This window comes from Myxocyprinus asiaticus, chromosome 23 (assembly GCF_019703515.2).
Source record: "Myxocyprinus asiaticus isolate MX2 ecotype Aquarium Trade chromosome 23, UBuf_Myxa_2, whole genome shotgun sequence".
Taxonomy (NCBI): Eukaryota; Metazoa; Chordata; class Actinopteri; order Cypriniformes; family Catostomidae; genus Myxocyprinus; species Myxocyprinus asiaticus.
The window spans coordinates 29,582,604-29,605,155 of record NC_059366.1 but is presented as its reverse complement, the minus strand read 5'-3'; the positions used below and the strand labels follow the sequence as shown (position 1 = coordinate 29,605,155).

The window sequence follows — 22,552 nt, the reverse complement described above, 5'->3', positions numbered from 1 at the left end:
TTTAAAGGCAGCAAACCATTCAATATCATTTAAATCCATCCTCATCTTTTTAGTTGACCTTTTTAAGAATACAGTTCATCAAAAATGCATTTGTGCCGATACATGAATGTTTCTAATGTTTTCTACTAAATCATCCACATCAGCACTTGACCTGATGGAACTAGAAAAGTTTGTTTTGCATTAAACTCTAACTTTGAGAGTAAGACAATGTTAAAAAGCTCTCATGATGTAGGTAATTATTTTCTCTTAGAAGCAAGTCTTTCACAATGAGGTGAAGGCCTTTGCAACTAATGCTGATGAGCATGAGATTACATAATTTAAATGTGACATGAATGTGCTCTCTGAAATGTAAACTGGATTGTCAGTCAAAGTGATTAAGAGCATTCTTCCTCTAAAAGGCCTGCAAAAATAGATTTTCTGATAAATACTTATAAGCATACTCATAAGTAAAAGTGCAAATGCATAAAATAAAAAAAAAACATACACGCAACGTTCACATATTATGATTTATATATTTGTGGGGCCTTTGAACAGTCACTGGGCAAGTCTAATAGTATTTGTCTCTTCTTTTTACCAAATCTGTAATTACCTAACCTGTCATATCAGGTGTGTGCTACTCATGAACACCTCTAGTGGGAATTACTTACCATACTGCAGGAATAGATGCAGAGATGGGCTTCTAAAAATGTTCTCAGGGTTAAGGCTAGTCATTGGATTAGGCTCTTAGCACCTGCCTTAGCTCTCCTCAATCTGCAATAAACACCTTTAGAAGGACACTGTCATAGCTCTCTTCAATAGTGTGCTCTCTGCCCTGCTGTAACTGCTTTGCTTTATTAGGATGAAGAATTCTATGGAAATACCATTTTCATCATTTCTTCTGGTAGTGCATTTCTGCTTTGGTATGTATCCAATTTAAAGTGAACAACTTTGATTAAGAGTTTAGCTCAGACATTTAATATTTTAGGGTGCTTATCAACAGGTTAAACATTCTTGTACTTGATTATGCTTGTACTGTTAACTGATGTATTGTATATAATCTTGACTGCTGATTATATACAATGTACTTGTTTGATTTTTCCTTCTCATGTGCGTCACATCTATTCCTGCTTGACAGTAGGAGGTGAGCATATACAGGCCTTAATATCCATGAAAGTAAACACACAAATATTGAGTTACGGTTTAAATCTGTAAATTATATTTCATATAATAAACAAATTGAAGTAGTGAGAAAGATAGCTTTGGTAAGTCAGGGGATATTGATGCATTTATGACGTAAGAAACATGTAATCCTACCCAGGTGGATAGAGGGAGGTCATTAGTGCTATTACATTAGGCCTCACATAAACAACCTAATTTCAGTAAAATATTATGATACGTTCAGTGCAGTTGTTGTGAAGCACACGGTGCCTTGTCCTCATAAATCTGGTTACGTTACACTGTTTACTGATGTATGTTGATCTGATTTCTTGTCCTCATTAATGTTGTTTACAGCACAGAGTGACTATGCACCTTATTTCTATGATAATGGGCCTAACAGTAACAGCGGTAATATGGCATTGTTCAGTCTTTCAGAGGATACGCCAAAAGGTAAGATGCTTTTTATTAAGATTATTGTAAGACAATATCTAAAACAACAGTAACATTTCTTAATCAGATTTGTGTCAGATGGCTAATTATAAACACAATCTTTATTTACTGACTTGTTTGTACATGTTCATACCATCTGATTAAAAGACTAATGCTTTATGATGTCACCTGTCTCCTCTGGATAGCTTTAAACAGTATTAACATGGTGACTACTGCTTTCCATGTGTGTTAAGCTCTGGTGACAGTTTGGTAATTTGTCCTTTCGGCCCTTGTTGTTAATTGTGGTATTCTACTGAAAACAAACAGCTGTGCTGAGATCATAAAATTGGCATACTGCTTCAAATTTGTTATTTGGAAAAGCTATAGAAGTATTTTTAGACATTATACAACCGCTAGTAACGGTCCTCTAATCTGATTGGACAATTCCAATAGCGATATTCCAAGAGTGCTTATATTTAGTATAACAGCACTGTAACGCTTCACGGTTTGTATCCCTCCACATGTCTGTATTCTCGGCATTCCAGACAGGCCAACCCGGTCTCGTGACAAGTTGTAATAATAGTATGAGATGGCGAAGTGTTGGCACGTACACAAAGATGTGACGTTTACTCCAGTGGAACCAACAAATCTCACATAATTCTAGTTGGAAAATAACTTTTGTGTACTAAGGAAAAAAGGAAATTACTGGGTTTGGAACGAGAAGATGGAAGCATATTACAGGTTATTGACATCTAACACTTTATTTTAAAAAAGTGTTAGATGAATAAATCTAACACTTTATTTTAAAAAGGAAATGTCTGTAAACAAATTTGGAGGCTGGCTAAAATTTGGTGGCTGTACTTAGGGCTGGGCGATAAAACAATCTCAATATTTATCACGATAAAAAATCCCTGATATTGATGATAAGCTTTTGAGTAATTTTCGATATTTAGCCTACGTTCTACATCTAGACGATCAGGTGTGTGTTGCTAAAAATGCAAGCAGTTCGGATTTCTCACCATACGTTTCCACTGGCGCGTTGAGAGCGAAGCTGAGCGAGCGTTTTCAGTTCATTCCTATGGAAGCCGAGCACCACACTCACTAGGTGGGTTGTGGGAATGACAGGGCAGCGGAGCAAGCTGTTTCCTAGCGTTGTGAGTGGCTTTGAGCGGAATATGACCGTATGGAAACATACGGTCAGGCTACGTTTCCACTGGCATGGAAGAAATCTGCTCAAAGCTGCTCACAATGCTAAAGAACAGCATGGATGACAAGGAAAGACAATACAATTACTAGCTGGTAGCCTAATCTTTCTAACTTTAATGAAAATATAAAAATGGTCCATTCTGACTGTTATATTTTCTAAATTTTCTCTCTGGGGATACCCATGAACCCCTATACAGTATCATTCCTCAGTCACAAGGGCTTCTATGCCCTCATGCTTGAGTATATGAATGTAAAGAAATATAAAAAATATATAATTTGAATGTAAAAATATTCAAACAAATACTGGACTGCTGTCATTATGCTTCAAAACAAACAGATAATTGTTTTTTAACATTCATATCCAACTGCACTCAATTTTAAACTCTATAAAATATTTTAATGTTTTGGTAGAAGATCCCTCAGACACCACTGCTTTGGCTGTCTCTGGGCCCCCAGTGCAATTTTGTAGAGACTATAGTGACTGTTTAGGATCAATTTTAAACTTCTGCCAACTTGGAAATTAAAAAAAAAATAAATAAATAAATGCAATGTGCAAATGTGAATGTATATATTGTGATAAATATAAATATAGAATGATATGAAAGAATATTTTTGGCCATATCACCCAGCCCTAGCTATACTGTATCGATTTGAAATTCTTCTTGTTTATTGGTTGTTGTAAAAGTCACACCGTTTTGTACAAACCAAGTTGTACAATATCTTAGGATTTCGTCATCTCTTACAAATTATTAAAAGTTGTCATGAGACTATGTTGGACAGGAAGTTATTTTTGTTAGCTGGACAAAAAGTGACAAAATAACTGGCCATATTTTGTCTAAAATGTAAGTTATACTTGATATTAACTTCTTGTCATTAAATGTGGTTTGAAAGCAATATCACACTTGCAGTTGTGCCCTTGTATTGAATGTCAGCATGGCTGTGGTTACCTGTGGCTAAATGTCAGCTGTGCTGTGTTCAGTACAGCAGCTCTCTTGCTCCTGTGATATTGTTTAATTGTGTGAACTACATTGCATAATAATAAATACTTGTATTTGTCAACTACAGGAACACAGATATATGTTCTAAATGGAACTGATCCAGAAGGCCAGCCAGTAAAATATGGGCTGACCTTTGAACCGGGATCCAAAGAATATTTTCGTGTTCATCCCAAATCTGGAGTGCTAACTCTGATAGAGGAACTGGACAGAGAGGTAAATTTCAAACGCATCCATATGAAGCATTTTTTTTATTTGATGATAATGTATTGTGAAACCACATCTGTTTGTTATCACAGGCACAAGATGAAATTGAGATACTTGTCAGTATCTCAGATGGCCTTAATAAAGTAAGTATTGTTGATTTACAAGCAGCCTCATGCTGAAGGTATCTGATAAATTGTACAGGGATCTTACTAATCTTTCTGATGCTCTGGTGTGATGTCAGGTAGTTGAAAAGGTTTCAGTGTTTGTAATGGATGCCAATGATGAGAGACCACAGTTTCAGAACATGCCCTCCGTCCTAGATGTGCCAGAGGTGAGGAACATACAGTATTCAATTGTTGCTTGATGTCTCAGAGACTCTTCGTATCTTTTGTTTTTCTTTATTTCTCATTCAGTCATTCAGGTAGTATGCCCATCTAGAGTATGTTTGGAAAGTGGTCTGTATAAACAGGCTTATTTGGAAATTGTGTATATGTTTGTGTGCACAGAACGCTACGTCTGGGAGTAGCATCTACAAAGTACAAGCAGTGGACAGAGACACTGGCTCAGGGGGATCAGTCACCTACTTCCTACAGGTAACATCTGGCATCCAGTTGCCTGAGACCATAAATTAACTGAAAGTCATGGTTAATTTTTTGCTTTTCCCTCTATTTTCACACTTTGTCCATATTTAGAAAAGCCTTTGAAAGAATAGCCATGAATGACCTTTGAAATCTGCTTAATCTGGCCATAATGAGAATAAATCTATAAGCACATTTGAAACTGGACTTAAATGTGATTTACAGTATAGTCCTACTGTGTGGCTGTGCTGTTTGGGATAAATTACTGTCACAAGTGAAAGATTATCAGATAGCTTTACTCTGCAGGGGAGTGCTAGCAAATGTTGGACTATACCACTGGGATCTAATGGTTATTATTGTAAACGAAACAGCTGAGTGTGAGTCAAAATGTAGTTCAGCGCATCTGTCTCAGATGATTTTTGACAAAGTGTCCATAGTTTAACTTGAACAGCCCACAAATGTCAGTAATACTGTTTAATGCAATGTACTATTGACTGTTACAATTAAGATATTGCACAGAGCCAGAACAAGAGATCCACTATTTGAGATTGCATTATATAGAATTGCATTAGAATCTCTGAATCTATATATATAAGATTTTAAAACATTGCTCTTTGTTTTGAAATCTAGAGCACTGAACTGAGCACAAAGTTTGCCATTGACCACCATAGTGGTGTGCTGCGGATAAAACCGGGTGAAACCCTTGATTATGAGAAATCCCGCACACATTTCATCACTGTGGTAGCAAAGGTGAGAGGAAGGGTGCTTCTTATTGTACCAATGAAAGATGAAAGCTTATTTCTCTAATTTCCAGCACTTTTCTGATGTACCATTCATCATTTATGCCACTCTCTCATATATATATACACTACAAATGACTAATTACTACTCTAAAATTATAATTAGATTACTGACTTTACAGATTACATAATCAAAAAAGTAATCCCATTACTAATTACTTTTAAGTAACTTTCTAAATACTTTTCACAGAAAATATTTAGTTTTTCCATTAACGAATTCAAAATGTGTGACAAAAAGTGTCCATTTTCCTCCTTGTTCATTGACTCATTAGGAGGCACATGCCCTTCAGTTGTCACATAAATGCAAACAGATGTACATATTAATGTAATTTATTTTTTAAATGTATTCTACATATATAATATTATTTTAGAAATATGTGTAACCCAAGTAAAGTACTTAAAAGTAATTATTTGAAATTCAGTAACTGTAATTTGATTACAAGAATTTGGAATGCAATGTGCCAAGCTGCTTTTTGTAATAAGTTAGATTAATTTAGATTAATTAGATTACTGTAATTACACCCAACACTGTATATATGCAGTTGATTTCTGATAGCAATAGGGATAGTCTGCTTACATGGCTACCGAAACCTGTTTTCTAAAATCGTAATGAAAGTTCCTGTTTTAATGTTTTGTTTTCAGGATGGGGGTGGCAATTACAAGGGCATGCAACAAGTGATGTCATCATCTGCCACTTTAACAATAAATGTCATTGACATTCAAGACACTCCTCCTATGTTTGTCGGAACACCTTACTTTGCTTATGTCTATGAAGTCTCCTCGCCTGTAAGTATTCAAGGTTTTCATTTTAACACTGTACCATGTTTTCTTAACAACATGTTAGAGGGACATTGTACATCAGTGTTATTGTGTTTTCAAAAAAGTCACACTATAAAAGCTTATGAAGATTGGAGTGGTCAGTCTTTCGGTTAGGCCTAAATGTTAGTTTATTTTTCATTTATTGTTTTGATTATGTTCATTTTATTTTTATTCTATTCTTTTGTTCGATTGTTCTGTTCTTGTTAGTATATTCCCAACTCCAGTTACACCAGAATGGGGCCTCCACTGCTAACAGGCCAAAATTTCTTTAATTGTCAAATTCCCATTTCTGGAAAACGCTCAAATACCTTCTCATTACATAACTACCTGTTAACATTACCCTATTGCTTTTTTGGCAAATGCTATAGCTTTCTCAGATATTTTACATTTCAAGTTTTTACCAGAAATGGAAGTACTTTGACAAACTGAGATCTATTTTTGTCTACAGGGCTCTGAAATATTTACAGTTTTTGCCAAAGATGGTGACATGGAAAATCCAAATCCAATCATTTATTCAATAGATTCTGGTATGTATTATTTACTAGTATGTTTTTCATAAAATAATGGCTGGAAATAAACAGATTAAACAATGTAGTTTCAGCATAAAATCATTCCTGGTGAATATTTTCATAGCGTTATAACTCATTTGCCTTTGCAATCCTCACCATTGGGTTAACAATTTCTAAACAATCAATACAGGAGCAGATGGGGTTTTTGCCATCAATAAAACCAGTGGATGCATCACTCTGAAGGTGTACCCAACCCAACTGAGGAGGGAAATCTTTAATATAAAAGTCAAGGTAAAATTCCTTTTTAAATTTGGTTTTATCTGCAGCTGATGTTTTCCTGTGATCAGATTTTTTGTCAGACATTGCTTCCCTTGATCTGTGACTTGAAACAAAGCTAACATTAAGCCAATTGCAGAATAAGCCAATTACTAAAACCCATCTCTCCTGTCCATGATGTTTAGCTACATCTCCAAAACACAGGCAACCTCATTACACAAGCTAATCGGTGCTGTGTTCATACTCCTGTGTTAGCTGGGCAACAATGCATTTTAGTAACTGTTTCTTGGTATTAAAGTGTTTAATCAGTGATTTCTTCCATTCTCAGGCTTCAGAGGTGGGTCCAGAGGGAAACCTCATGGACTTTGCTATCACCACAGTAACCATTCGGGTGGTGGATCTGAATAACCATCCACCCACATTCTTTGGAGAGAATGGACCACAGAACATGTTCGAGTTAACTATGTATGAGCATCCTCCAGAGGGAGAGGTCCTGAGGGGCTTGAGAATCACAGTCAATGATTCAGACCAGGTGGGTACCGCTCCACTTTCCATTCTTACAGCAGTAAGTTTCAAACTTGTTGTAGCTAAAATCAGTGTGTGCAAATGTATGGACATTTGGAAGATGTAATTTCTTTGCGTATACACTTTTAAGAGATACAATAAAAGCTGATTGGGTATTACAGTATTTGTCGTGTGCAACAAAAAACGTTACTTAAAAAATAACAATATATGACACTTAAGCATTAGTTTAATGCATCATTTCCATGTAATATTCATGCAATGTTCAGTCATGATGAAACAGATTCATGTATGTTACATAAATGAAAAGAATGTGCCCAAACAAGCAGGTGGACCCTTATAATCTTTTGTCATATTATGCAATATTTCTAGTTATGCTGCATTTAGTCACACAGAATGGCAGAATTCATTACACAAATAAAGATCACCAAAATAACACCATAATGCTATAATTTTTTTTTCCCAGTAGTGTAGTCTAGGGCATACGCAGGCATACGGCGTATGCCCAACTATCTTTCAAAGGATTTTACATATGCCCACCTAAAATTAGTTATGATACTTATGGCCGCAAGAACAGCGAGGAGGCTTTTGACCCATAACTTTTAAGGCAGAGGCACTCTAGTGCAAACAGTGGCAGATTCCCTTACACCCCTGTTTAAATTCTAACATACAGTATAGTGGCATTTGTGTTTATTTGGAGTCACACAGACACCCTACACCAACCCCTACTCCTAACCCTACCTTACAAAAATTAACCATGGTTTTACTACAGTAACCATAGTATCACCATGGTATTTTTCTAGTAAAATCATAGTAACCACAAAATTAAACATGGTTACTATTAACTGCTATTAGCAACATGTTACTGTAGTAACACCATGGTTAGTACATCAGAACTATATAGTTTCCACCAAAACACATGGTTACTACAATATTACTACAGTAAAACCATGGTTAATTTTATCCAGATCAAATCCTTCTCTCAACTGGCTGTCTTGAGTTTGGTCTGAGCAGTGAGGAGCGGAGTTAGTGTAAATAGCCTCTGCCAAAAAGATGGGCTACTTGCACTTAGTGTAAATAGACACTCCGAACTTTTAATTCTAAAAAAGAACAGTTAATCAAACGTATTTATTTAAATAGATATTTAATATCAAGCTTTAGTAGTGTACTGTACACCTTGCCAGCAAGAAACTGTCTTACCCTGGCATACATTTTGTAAGTTCAAATGAGACTATGATTATAACGAATCAAACATTTTAAATATTATTTGTTTATGTATTGAAAAAATAAAATTTTCGTACATCTTTTATATAAGTTTAAATATATGACTTTTTGAGACTGGGTGGATCCTCCATAAAATCACAGTATGCCCACCTCTTCAGTCACTACTACACCACCGCTTACAATCATTGTTTATTATCCATTTCAAGAATTATTATTCCAATTCCAGATTTTTTATTGATACTGAACATTAGCTCTGTATTTGTCAAAATGTGTATTTATTTTATATTTGTTTTCAGGGAGCGAATGCAAAATTCCACCTTAGGTTGGTGGGCCCAGGTCGCATGTTACGAGTGGTCCCTCAAACTGTTCTAAATGAAGCCCAAGTCACCATCCTAGTAGAGGATTCTGCTGCAATAGATTTTGAGAAATCACAATTCCTGACATTTAAGGTAATTATTCAGGATTTTATAGTAATATTTTAAAGAGAGAATTGCCTAATAAAGCTTTAAAGGAATATTCAGGGTTCAATTCAAGTTAAGCTCAGTTGACAGCATTTGTGGCATAATGTAGATTACCACAAAAATTACTTTCTACTAGTCCCTCCTTTTCTTTAATAAATAAATAAATAAATAATCGAGGTTGCAGTGAGGCATTTACAATGGAAGTGAATGTGGACAATTTTTGGAGGGTTTAAAAGCAGACATTTGAAGCTTATAATTTTATAAAAGCACTTACATTAATTCTTATGTTAAAACCCATGTATTATTTGAGCTGTTAAGTTGTTTAAATTGTCATTTTTTACTGTCGACTGAGTTTAACTTGAATTGAACCCAGAATATTCCTTTAATGTCACCTATATGTGGTTAGTCCTGAATACATACTGTACTATATATATATATATATATATATATATATATATATATATATATATATATATATATATATATATATATATATATCACTATACCATTTTTTTCATAACAGAGTTTGAATATTGAGCTTGGTGAGGCCAATATGTAACCAAGAGGCAAAAGTTTAAACATAAATAGACTGTAAGAGAAACTTACCCCCTGTTTCAACCATGTGGTCAAAAGTGTGGTCAAAAACTCCCTTCATATAATGTCAGAAAGTATAAAACATTATTGTAACACTTTACAATAAGGTTCCATTCGTTAATATTAGTAAATTCATTAGGTATCATGAACAAACAATGAACATTTAAAACATTTCTTTACAGCATTTATAAATCTTTGTTATTGTTAGTTAATAACTATGCAATTGTTTATTGTTAATTCATGTTAGTTCATAGTGCATTAACTAATGTTAACAAATACAACTTTTGATTTTAAAAATTAGTATATGTTGAAATTAACATTAATTATGATTAACAAATGCTGTAAAAGTATTGTTCATTGTTAGTTCATGTTAACTAATGTTGTTAACTAATTTTAACAAATGGAACCTTATTGTAAAGTGTTATCAACATTATTTTAAAGGGATCATATAACAAGGTTGGACAGAATGTGAGGGACAAAGACAAATTCTGCATTTTATCATAAAATGCATAATACATTTTATTTATTAAAAAAAAACTATATAGACAGTGTAAGCATGATATATTATTAATTTCAAAAAAGCAAAATGAAGGTTTTTGATTTGATCTTTTTTTATTCTGTATAAAACATTCAAATGTAATGATTATGAATGAAAAATAAACATTTAAAACTCCCAAACAGGGTTAAATCTATCAAATAGTGTGACTAAGTTGAGTATCTTGTTAATTATATCAGTAGGAAATCATAGGGACACAAAGGGGGCACAAATTGCCTGAGAATGACCCTACACTATTACAAATCTAAGAGTGCTACTGATAAATGAGACCCTCTTCAATAATTGCTAGTACGTATACTGTGTGTTGCCAATGAGAAATTTGTTATGCTCGTTGTTTCCAGCTCCTAGCTGTAGAGATTGACACGCCTGAGAGATTCAGCGCCACAGCAGATATCATCATCCATCTACTAGACACCAATGATAATGCTCCAAAATTCACCTCTGATTTTTACATAGCCCGGATTCCAGAGAACTCTCCTGGAGGTTCCAATGTTGTGTCTGTGACAGTGAGTACAGAACACTCTTTAGACATTAAAAAAAGCAAAAACAAGAAGATTAACATATTTGTCATCCACCCCAGATTGTGCTGTAACCATTTAAAAAAAAAAAAAAGCATTAATAATCTAAATATAACATTTGAGAGGTTGGATCAGAATCCTAAATCATGCTCAGTATGTGAATGCTTACTAAACAGTCTATCATACGGTAAGCTGCCAGATGGCTATCATTTTCATTCAGTTGTGTAACTCTCAAACCCCAGATTTGATTTTTGTACTTTACACAATAGCATCAGTAATACCACCTGTTCTGGTCATATCATTAGACCATTCACTCTGTGTGATGGCAATTACATCAGACATATCTTGTTGCGTCAGCATACTCGAACAAAATGGCAAAAATCTTTTGCTTGACAAAACCATGATCCTTTTTTAAATTAACATGCATCTCTGAATAAATTCCTTACTGTCATCTGAAGTAAAGATCTGAATGCCCCCAGTTATTCTCCAAATCTAACCATTATGCAGGCATGATACTAAACTTGTCTAGTCCTCTTGGGGTCTCAACCTCTGTCCCATTCCACCCCTTGAACCCTCTTGAGATAAACCCTCACCCTTCATAAGCAAGCATTTGTTTACAGGAAACGATCTGTTAAATGACCTGCCAGATTTTGACCTTGGACATAAGAATATGCTACAACCATGAATACAAGGCAAAATAATGATGTAATGTGATTAACAAATCCCCACATCACTCTTAATCATGTTTCGGTTTGCTCAAAATGTCATCTGTTATGTTATGTTTATGCTGGCTACAGTGCTTTGTATTCAGCATAAATGAGCATATTTAGGAACAGTTGCAAATTTATGACGTTTGTTCTTTCCAATCTTCTTATGCTCTCTGCAGGCCACAGATCCTGATTCTGGTATTTGGGGTGTGGTCAAATACTCCATCTATGGCTCTGGAGCAGACTTGTGAGTAACATTACTCTGGCCCCACTTCATTTTCTTCTTTCTATTTCCTGCTTACTCTTCCTTTTGTTATGACAACCTGTGATCATTTGAAAAGCTAAAGTGCTGTAGAGATCATACTGGTGCAACACCAGCCAGCTGGAATAAGCCACATGAAAAATAACAAAAAACAAATACAAAAAAAGAAAAAGAAAAACGGTTGCTTATGAAACATCATTAGCGCCAAAACACAGACTATTTAGTGAATGGGAGAAGTGGAGGGACATGACTAAGCTCACCTCGATTCATCACACACTGGTGCGGTCCAGTCTCATGCAGCCTTCAAATACTGAAGCTAGACAGACTTTAAGAAGTCCTATGTCCTAATACCCTATAAACAGATACATTATTATTTAATAATGCCCTTAAAATATATATATATTTTTTAAACAATATACATCTACTTGAGAAGCAAAATTGTGTGAGGTAATAATACTTGTTTTCAGAGAAAATATATTGAATAATGTTTACTTATTTTTTAAATCATTGGCAAATCGATTTTTTTCATTTTAATCATAAACATCACTCAATTTTGTGTGTGTGTGTGTGTATATATATATATATATATATATATATATATATATATATATATATATATATATACTGTATAATATATAAAGATAGATTTGTTAATTAAATAATTAATTAAGAACAATATATTTTATATTATATAATATTTTTTTTCTTGTTTTAAGGATGTTTAGATATTTTTACAAGAAAACTAAACAAAATACGGTTTAGGAAAATATTTTCTGCAGTGTAATAATAATAAGTATTATTATTGTAATTATTATTATTATTATTATTATGGCACTGCAAAATTATTTTCTTAACAATAATATTTTGTATTATAATTAATAGTAGTAGTATTCATGTTGTTGTAAAAATATACATATTTTTTTACTTTCAGTAACTTCAAAATGTTATGTTGTTGTAAGATTTTGCTTTCTGACTCTGACTGCTTTATGATAATTTGACTCAGGACTAGCCATACACAAGAGGATCTGATTTTATTTTATTAGATTCCAAAGGCAGTGCACAATCTTGGAATCTTGGAACAGAGTTCAGTCATGTCGCTGTTCTCAGCTCTTAATTCAATAAAGCTGTGTCCATCTCTAAGCTTCTCAAACCCATAGAAATAAATTCATGATCACATTTATTAAAATATTTGTATATTATGTAGAGCATAAAACACAAAAATACAAACCATAAGATTGTACTGTATAGTAAAGGGTGGCAAGTTGGCAGAACAGGCATGTTAAATCTGTGCGATAAGCTCCCATTCCTTGGCTCTTTGAACTTAATGATTTGCACACATTATTGAAAACTCTCATTTGAAAGGTTGAGTCAGTGTGGGATCTTTTTTCTCTGTTTATGCCAGACAGACCACACAGTCTGTAAGACATGTTAACACCAGCTTATGTCTATTGTTTTATTTAACCAACAGAATTACTAAGTCGTCGGTATGCAGTCATTCAGTATACTGTATAGTTTAATATAATAGTGCACGTTATGTGATTCTTAATAATTAAATAATATCCAATGAACTGCATACTTAGACTAATAACAGAACTGAAGCACTACAAATCTGACTTCTAGAGCAGTGCAATCTGCTTCAAAACAAATAGTTACTGTGGCAGACAAGCCTCTTATTCATCAGGAAAGGAGGAAGCGGGAACCGGGTTACACTCACAAGACTTTTTATAAACAAAACATAACATAAAACTGCTTTCCAGCATAATACAAAAGCGCACACACACGAACACTGCTGTGTGCATCTCTCTCTCTCTAACTGGCATCCACGGCTCCTCATTATCCCTCTCCCAACTGATTGGTCTAATTTAGTGCCGGGCGTCCATCGTTACGGCCCGGCAACGCCCTCCTCCTAGCCACAGCTACCTTGGCCTTCATCTAGGTTAATCTGCCAATGGGATTTGGAGAGGAAATAGATTCTTCTTAACAGCCTCAATAAAAGTGCAGTGTGTAATTTTGTTTTCAAACAAATTTCCCAAACACTCCTCAGATTCAAACACTTCCCATATTCCATTGTTGGTACCATAAAAAGAAGTACACAAAAAATGTACGTGAATAGTTCTCAAATGGACAGAGAACCACTGAACCCCTTACACAGTGTTCTGAAAGCTTTAAATCATGTTAACATCTCCCTGTACATCAAGCCCTGTGTAATCCTGATTTCCCCCATGCATGGAACTCATTTCCTGTCTTGTGTATTAATATGTAGGTTTCTCATTCAGCCTGATTCTGGAATCATCTACACACAGCCCTGGGCCAGTCTGGATGCTGAGGTTAAATCAAAGTATAACTTTTATGTAAAGGCTGAAGACACTGAGGGAAAATACAGTCTTGCTGAGGTCTTTGTTACCATTCTGGACCTTAATGACCATCCACCAGAGTTTAATGAAAACTCTCTAGAAAAGACAATGGTGATTGGTGCACCAGTGAAAATAGAGGTTAGCAGTTATTGTAAAGACTCTTTGAGATGTTTATTCTTCTAAAAGAAAACTTTGGGAATTGTGAATTGACTGTGTTTGATGATGTGTAGGCAACTGATGAAGATGCAGAGGAGCCCAACAATGTAATTGAATACTCCATCATGAAAGCTGACCCAGACAACGTGTTTGACATTGATGCAGACACAGGAGAAATAAAGCTGAAGCCATACATCAAGTCCATGGACATAGTCCAGAACATTACCAATCAGAAAGACTGTACTTGGTCAGTGGTGGTTCAGGCCAAAGACAGAGGTTCTCCATCCTTCAGCACCACCACTGTGGTAAAGATTGATATCACAGAGGCGGTAAGTGTTTTTTTGTTTGTGCTTCTATTTTCTGATAATTCTATTAATTTAATGTGTGAAAGCCAGAATATTGGGTATTTACATACTAAATAAGTTCTGAAACCTAAACTAAAAAGTTCCCTATCTGTCACTCACTCGATGTTGTGTCGATGTAGTGACACTAGGGGTCACTCTTGGGAGCCTCAAATACCTCTGCTTTTTGAAAAAAGGCCAATGGGATTTGGCAAGTGGAATTTGCTTGTCACTCCCCTGGACATACGGGTATAAAAGGAGCTGGTATGCAACGACTCATTTAGATTTTCTCTTCGGAGCCGAGCGGTTCTATTCATTGAGCTGAATTCATCCACCGAGTTCATTCACCTCATCTGCCGTTATCTCTCCGCTTCTGACGGCCATGATCGCTGTCTTACGTGTCTGGTCGCTGCCCACGTGGAGACTTTGTTGTGGATGGGTCTTGTCCTCATTGCGAGAACATGACCATGGCAACGTTGCGGTCGCGGCTTGCCTTCGTAAGAAAGCAAGACACCCCAGCGGCTCCCCGCCTCGGTCCTTCTACCTACGGGTATGAGGCTGCGTCAGTTAGCACTGGGGGCAATTTGGGGACTCCAATGGGACCACCTCTGCCGGGTAACCCCCCACGGACCTCCCATTCCTCAGCATATCGAGTGCAGCATCGGAGAGCGGGTTTATCCACTCTGATGCGTAGGCTTTGACTGGGCTTCCCCCTTCGGGTGTGGTCGCCCAGTCTCAGGCCGAAGCAGAGATGACGGACATGCTTTCCCGGTCAGCCGCGAGCGTCGGGGTAGACGCTCCCCTGAACCCTCGCGGCTCGATGATTGGTTCCTGGGCCCAAAGCACCACTAACAGCCACACCCCGCCCGGTTCCTTTCTTCCCGGAAGTGCATGAGGAGCTGACAAGATAGTGGGGGGCACCTTTTACTACCCGGTCCCGATCATTCAGCTCTCCGCTCTCACTACCCTCGATGGTGGGGCGGCCGTGGGGTATTCGGTGATCCCCCAGGTGGATAAGGCGCACTTGTACCCACAGAGCGCCACCACCTGGCGTGGGCACCCGAAGCTCCCGTCCAGGGCCTGTAGGTTTACGTCGTCTCTGACGGTTAAGGCCTACAGTGCTACTAGACAAGCCGCCTCCACCCTGCACACCTTGGCTCTCCTGCAGGTACACCAAGCCAAGGCACTAAAATAGCTGCACGAGGGTAGTTCTGACCCGGGATTGATGCAGGAACTGCGCTCGGCGACCGACCTCGCTCTCCAGGCGACGAAGGTCACGGCGCGGCCTCTCGGGCAGGCAATGTCCACTCTGGTAGTCCAGGAACGCCACCTTTGGCTCAACCTGGTCAACATGAGAGAGGCTGACAAGGCACAGTTCCTTGACGCCCCCATCTCCCAGGTTGGCCTGTTCGGCGACACCATCGAGGACTTTGCCCAGCAGTTCTCGGCGGTGAAGCATCAGATGGAGGCCATTCAACACATCCTGCCCCGCTGCAGCTCAAGACCCCGCACCCCATCTGCTCGTCACCAAGGGCATCCTCCTGCAGCATCAGCACTGGCTCCACCGCAGCCCACGGCCCGGCCCCGGCATGGAGCCCACCACAGGAAGCAGATGCCACCCGTCTAACGGCCGGCCGCCAAGAACCCTAGGAAGGCTTCGAAGCGCTCCTGAGACAGGCGACACAGGGACGAGGATACCCACTTCTACGGAACTGGTAGACAGACCACTCCATCCCCCGGTGAAGGGCCGGGAGCAGAATCTTTTGTTTCATTTTTCACCGCATGCCCAAGAGGCTGCGGTACCCAAAACTTCAACAAAAGAATGGTTTCCTTGTTCTCTGGATTACATGTCAGGTGCGCACAGCTGTCGTCACAACCAACATCCACCGTCCCATTTTGGCAGGTTTGGCACTCCAGCGGCGGACCCCCCGCCCCTGCGTGCCCAGCTGTGGCACAAACATGCCCACACCGGGTTGGTTCCGACGGACTGCGGGGATAGTGTTCCTCCTCCCCCCTCTTCGACCAATCTTACGATGGGTGTCAGGGGCCAGGTAAGTTCTTCAATGTCTCTGGACTCGTGCTCCCTTTGAGCCTCTGGAGTCAGTTAAGCTTACGGCACTCTCTTTGAAGACTGCCCTCCTGACTGCGCTCACTTCCATCAAGAGGGTAGGGGACATGCAGGCGTTCTCTGTCAGCAAATCGTACCTGGAGTTCGGTCCGGGTTACTCTCATGTGATCCTGAGACCCCGACCGGGCTATGTGCCCAAGGTTCCCACGACCCCATTTAGGGATCAGGTGGTGAACCTGCAAGTGCTGCCCCAGGAGGAGGCAGACCCAGTCTTGGTGTTGCTGTGTCTGGTGCATGCTTTACACATCTATTTGGATTGCATGCATAGCTTTAGAAGCTCTGAGCAGCTCTTTGTCTGCTTTGGTGGACAGTGGAAAGGAAGCGCTGTCTCCAAACAGAGGATCACCCACTGGGTCGTTGACGCCATCATGATGGCATATCACACTCAGGACGTGCCGCCCCCCACTGGTCATAGCCCAGGAGCCCACTCTACTAGGAGTGTAGCAGCCTCCAGGGCCCTGACCAGTGGTGTCTCTTTGGCAGCTGGGCAACACCCAACACCTTTGCAAGGTTCTATAATCTCCGGGTTGAGCCAGTTTCATCCCGTGTGTTGTCAGGTCCGAACAGGTAAGTTCCAGGACAGCTGGCTGGGTGTACCACTTTCGCAATAGCGCCTTTCCCCTCCCATGAGGTGAAGACGTGCGCTTTTGACTCCCAGATGTGTTCAGTTGTAATCCCTGGATGACTTTCCTCCTTAGCCCTGTGGCAGACGAGTTTGCGGAGAAACTCGCTGCCGGCCCAGTACATGTACTAATTAGGCCCTGTACTAGGGTAGGTGCTCCACATGTGCTGGTTCCCCGTATGTGACCCCATGTGATATCTTCCGCTAAATCATTTCCCTGTTGGTAAACTGCGTCTTCCTTGGGAAGATGCCCCTCTACCCCCGGTCACCATGTTTGTAGAAACTCCTTCCCCCTTGGTAGGACCTACCATGGGACTTCTCCACATGACATACTTCTGACAAGACTCGGTAAGACCATGTGACGTATTTCCACTCAAAATACCCCCCCCCCACCTTCTCTGGGTGGGGTGTGGTCTCCGCGGTGTCTTCCCCTTGGGAGTGACACCCCCCCGATGAAGAAATGTATGGCCCCCAGTCGGTTAACAAATTCCACTCTTTTGGGGAGAAAAAAGAGGAAAAGAGGCCATGGCTGGGCTAGCCTGTCCCTATTTTTTTGGGCAGTCGACTTATTCCCGAAGGGCCGTTCGATGCTCATAAGAGTGTTGGGGGAGGTTATGTGACGGCCTGGTGTGCTGGCTACGAGGCACACAGCGGTCTGCCCATCTCGCACCGCCAGTCTACGTAACAGTTCAGCAAGTTGTGGCATTTTGTATAGGGACCCCTAGTGTCACTACATCGACACAATGTCGAGTGAGTGACAGATAGGGAACATCCTGGTTACTTTCGTAACCTCCGTTCCCTGATGGAGGGAACGAGACGTTGTGTCCCTCTTGCCACAACACTGAACTACCCGCTGAAATGGCCGGGACCTTGTCTCGGCTCCTCAGCACAAAACCTGAATGAGTGGTTGCATACCAGCTCCTTTTATACCAGTATGTCCGGGGGAGTGGCATGCAAATTCCACTCGCCAATTTCCATTGGCCTTTTTTCAAAAAGCAGAGGTGTTTGGGGCTCCCAAGGGTGACTCCTAGTGTCACTACATCGACACAACATCTTGTTCCCTCCATCAGGGAACGGAGGTTATGAAAGTAACCAGGACGGTTTCTCTGGTTAGCACAGGAAGCCTTTGGTTTTCAAGACCCATTCAAACAGTTATGCATTTTGATAGTCACATTATTGTTTATGTATGCCAAATAAGCTATCAGCATTTAGTATTTCTTCAATGACTGCTGTGAATTTGAATCAATAAACTGCAGGATTTACACTTAAGTCATAGTAGAGAGAAAATTTGAATTATGCACATGAAAATGTTTAATCTATATATCTCAATAGACCTGATTTTATCTTTAAAACCTGATATCATCAAAATAATAGGAAGTTTGTTATTGTGTGCTTTACAGATCAAATCCAGAATGATTTCATACTTCTTGAGTCTAAGAACTCGGCCCTGGACTGTTTTCGGCATTTGTCTGAGCATTGTAGCCCTCGCCATCTGTCTGACCATTTTCATATCCACCATAATTTACTGGAATGCCGTGAAAAAGTCACGGGTCCAGCCAAGGGGCAAGATCAGAAAGATTATTAGGAGGCCCTGACCATGAGACACTTTCACAAGGCTGTGAACATTTTTTTAAATTGACACCAACCCCATTGCTAGCTTATCTTTCATTTTTTCATCTTTGATTTAATTTTTGTTTAAAGGCAAGTTGAAGTGTCTGTAAAAGAGTACACGAGAACAATTAAAATAAAACCATTCATATATATGTATTTTTCTAAGAACAACACCCAAATTGAATCTTTTATTCTGAGCTTAGTTTACTCCAAACTATTGCCTGTTACTCTATTGAGCCTAAATCATAAATTTCTACAGAACGTCTTGAGGCTGTATGGTCTTAATTCTGGGTGCCCCATTCAACCCTTCTGATCTTGTCTTACTGTGCAACCAGGCTCTATTGTAGCACTTAAACTAATCTCAGCTTCAAATAGTACAGCCAAATCAATTGTTAATAATTTCTTCTGAGCTGCCGAGATGCCATGCAGTCACTGTATTTATTCAGAGATGCCCTATGAGATTTACAGTATACTAGTGTGGTATCACATGATGTACATACATTCCAAACAAGAATGCTGTGTTGACAGCTGTTGGCCTCTCTGGGAGTTGAGTGGTTTACCTGCCTCACCTTTACCATGTGTTTCTGGCCAAATAGCAAGAGGTCTATATAATCCTTGAGTCCCATGGACTTGATTTCTCTTTGTGCTCTTTTACAGACTCAACTCAGTGGACCTTTGACGTCCTTTTTAATGAAAAGTAGGGAAAATCCCATGCAAATCCTAGGCTTGATCGCTGGTGTCATTATAATTCTGGTTTTTGTGACAGTCTTGATCTCTACTGTAATATACATGAGAAACATAAAGTCCAACAAGATCCTACCTTCCCGTCGAATCATAAGGAGGAAACGTAAACATCAGAGACAAGAGAACTTCCAGCAACCGTTTAGAGAGGAAAGCCCTGGAGATTCATTTAGAGAGAGGGAACTGGAGATCCCCACAGTAAAGAATGTCAACTGTAACAATAACATCAGAGTGTGTACTCATCATCGAGCCCCTCCATCACCTCCTAATGCCCCGGTCTTACCCCCGCCATTGCCAAGTCACTATAGACAAAGTGACAGGGATTGGACAATACCTTCAATTTCCGCCTCGGTAGCCTCTAAGTCAAAGAAAAGGGGTAAAGACAATCCTGTAAACACAGCGTTGGTGTCTGAGCTCAAACTTAGACTGGAACAGAAAAAGATGGCTAACCGATACTGATTATCTGTGCACGTGAATGTATTAGTGAAATGCATGTGGGTTTTTTGTAAAAACATTTACCAGTGTTCACTGGAGACATGAGAAGATGTGTCCCTCCGCTAATTATCAACCGTGCTTCTTCTTATCAAGAAGATTTGCTGAAGTGATGACCACGAGGACAAGATCTCAGCATGCATGGGCCTCTTCTGCCAACTCTGTATGCATTAGAAATAATGCAGTAACTAGCTTGCAGAGTTGAGCTGGGGCTACAGGATGGCCCTAAAAATAGTGGAAAGAGGGGTAGTTTCACCATGGATAATGCCCTGCTAATCAGCATGTTGTCACGCAGTGTACTGCCCTCTTCTGGATGGAAAATAATTGGTTTATTCTTGTAGCTTCATGTACATTTCTCCATCTGCTGTTACTTCATATACAAATATAATATAATGGTACCACAGAAGTTAGTCATCATCTCGATTGTGAGGAACCAACATGGAAAATAAAATATGCCCTTGAATTTTTTCTTTATAATTGTAATTTTTTCGCACTGCATGATTTTTAAAAGGGAACAATGGTTGTTTGAGGCCAGGGAATAAATGCATTCCAGATCTCATACAGTATCATACCTTCTAGAACTTTAAAATGCCAAATTGTTTACAGAGATGTTTTACAGGACACATTTTTTATTTTCTTTGACAAACCTAGATGACTGTTTGACACCTAAAATCACATACAAATAAAATATTATACTCAGTGGTAGGCTGGCCTTAGTAAATGTCTAGATTAAATATTTAATGTGTACTTACTGGTTAACAACATTTATACCAGTAAATAGTTACATAACCTCCTATCCTTAAATTAATCACACTGAGGATCCTGTTGTGCATATGTTTTAACAATCAAACCTACCTTGTCCCTCTTCATCAAATTTAGTGTTAAATAATAAATGATTCTTGGAATGGATGTTTATATTCACTCTTTTGTAAATAAATGTATATTTCATGCAAATTTGTCATACATTTCATTTAGAGACATCAGCATTAAGTTTAAGTTAAAATTTTCTTGCAGACAAGAACATCAACTAAAGACCTTTGTTTGTTGTTTTTGTTGTTTCAATTTAAGTTGCTCGATTGAGGAAAAACACCAATACGTCAATTGTTATATAGTCTTTAATGCCACACTTCTCCCTTATATGGTCTGTCAGTGCAACTGGTGACCTTAATTAGGGGTTCAAGCACTTAGCGATGAAACCCTATTGTAATTGTTAAGATTATTATTATTATTATTATTATTATTATTATTATTATTAAAACCATAAGGCCTAGAGACTTGAAACTTGGTCAGATGGTAGTAGACTCAGAAACACAGACTCGTCCAAATCGGTCAATAGGGGGCGCTACAGCGATCAAAAACACGAAACTGCTCGTAACTCCTTGACCATTTGTCATAGACTCAAGTGCTTTATACCATTGGAATCCTTGGCTCAAACCAAACAAAACGTATATATTCCGCCTATACAAATTTTCCGCCATCTTGGATTTTTCATAAAACCTACTTTTGCGAACTAGTCCTAGGTTTTTCGTCCGATCGGGACCAAACCAGTGCCAAACGGTTCTATGGAGACTCAATATCAAAAGTTATCAAAAAAAAAAGTTTGACATTTCGACTCGAGCTAGCTACTGTATGCGAAAAAATCAGAAGTAGGAATGGCCAATTTTACGTAAATGGCTATAACTCTTGAAGGAAATGAGATATTTTCACCCAGCTTGGCATGCTTATGTAAGAGGTCGCCTAGAAAAGTTGGCGTGTTTTTGCCACATGGTAGCACTATAATACCGAAAAACAAAACAAACAAACAAACAAAAAAAACATGAAATTGGCTGTAACTATGAAACCGTTAATCTTATTGATTTCAAAATTTGCATACATTGTCTTTTTCTCAGCTGCCATCATTGTCTATATGGATATTCACCTATGTTGAAAAACATGGCCGCCATAGGCCAATAAAATTTCAGCAGCTATTACACATGGTTAACAATGACCAATCGGAATGAAACTTGGTGGACCTATTTGACTCTTGGTCTGAGAGGGTTGTGCAAAGTTGAAAATAAATCGGCCACACGATTTTTGTAGGTGTTAATGGCTGTATATAATGCAGTGTTGTGAAAAAACACAAGTAATATATATCACCTGATAGCTCTTCTCATTCTAAACAACTTTGCCTCAAGAAGCATTGGTGTCTGTCAAACCGTTCGGTAAATATTTCAGATAATGTTAAAAACCTACTTTTGCAAACTAGTCCTAGGTTTTTCGCCTGATCGGAACCAATTCAGTGCAGAAATATACTCTGGAGTTTGATTA

General features: G+C 38.6%; 1 protein-coding gene across 3 annotated transcripts; it reads left to right on the top strand.

Annotated features, from left to right (window-relative positions):
* Nucleotides 1–788: 788 nt before the first annotated feature.
* Nucleotides 789–21,168, top strand: LOC127414037 (cadherin-related family member 1). Of its 3 annotated transcripts, XM_051651705.1 has the most exons (18): nucleotides 789–899; nucleotides 1,115–1,120; nucleotides 1,492–1,587; nucleotides 3,838–3,983; nucleotides 4,067–4,117; nucleotides 4,216–4,305; nucleotides 4,481–4,567; nucleotides 5,183–5,302; nucleotides 5,995–6,138; nucleotides 6,620–6,698; nucleotides 6,871–6,971; nucleotides 7,285–7,488; nucleotides 8,999–9,151; nucleotides 10,655–10,819; nucleotides 11,718–11,785; nucleotides 14,064–14,292; nucleotides 14,385–14,639; nucleotides 19,670–21,168. In XM_051651705.1, the coding sequence occupies exons 1-18, from the start codon at nucleotides 839–841 to the stop codon at nucleotides 20,210–20,212; spliced, it is 2,598 nt and encodes an 865-aa protein (XP_051507665.1). In that variant the 5' UTR covers nucleotides 789–838; the 3' UTR covers nucleotides 20,213–21,168. The 3 variants fall into 3 exon arrangements, with proteins under 3 accessions (XP_051507665.1, XP_051507663.1, XP_051507662.1); XM_051651703.1 differs by lacking the exons at nucleotides 789–899; nucleotides 1,115–1,120 and having other exon boundaries at nucleotides 1,303–1,587; nucleotides 18,802–19,809; XM_051651702.1 differs by lacking the exons at nucleotides 789–899; nucleotides 1,115–1,120 and having other exon boundaries at nucleotides 1,309–1,587.
* The last annotated feature ends 1,384 nt before the right edge of the window (nucleotides 21,169–22,552 follow it).

What these genes read in the sequence shown, in the direction of transcription:
- LOC127414037 (XM_051651705.1), top strand. Translation starts at nt 839, where the DNA reads ATGAAGAATTCTATGGAAATACCATTTTCATCATTTCTTCTGGTAGTG. An exon ending in TCTCAGATGGCCTTAATAAA is followed by an intron (nt 4,118 to 4,215) that starts GTAAGTATTGTT and finishes GTGTGATGTCAG; the next exon opens with GTAGTTGAAAAGGTTTCAGT. An exon ending in CATTTATTCAATAGATTCTG is followed by an intron (nt 6,699 to 6,870) that starts GTATGTATTATT and finishes CAATCAATACAG; the next exon opens with GAGCAGATGGGGTTTTTGCC.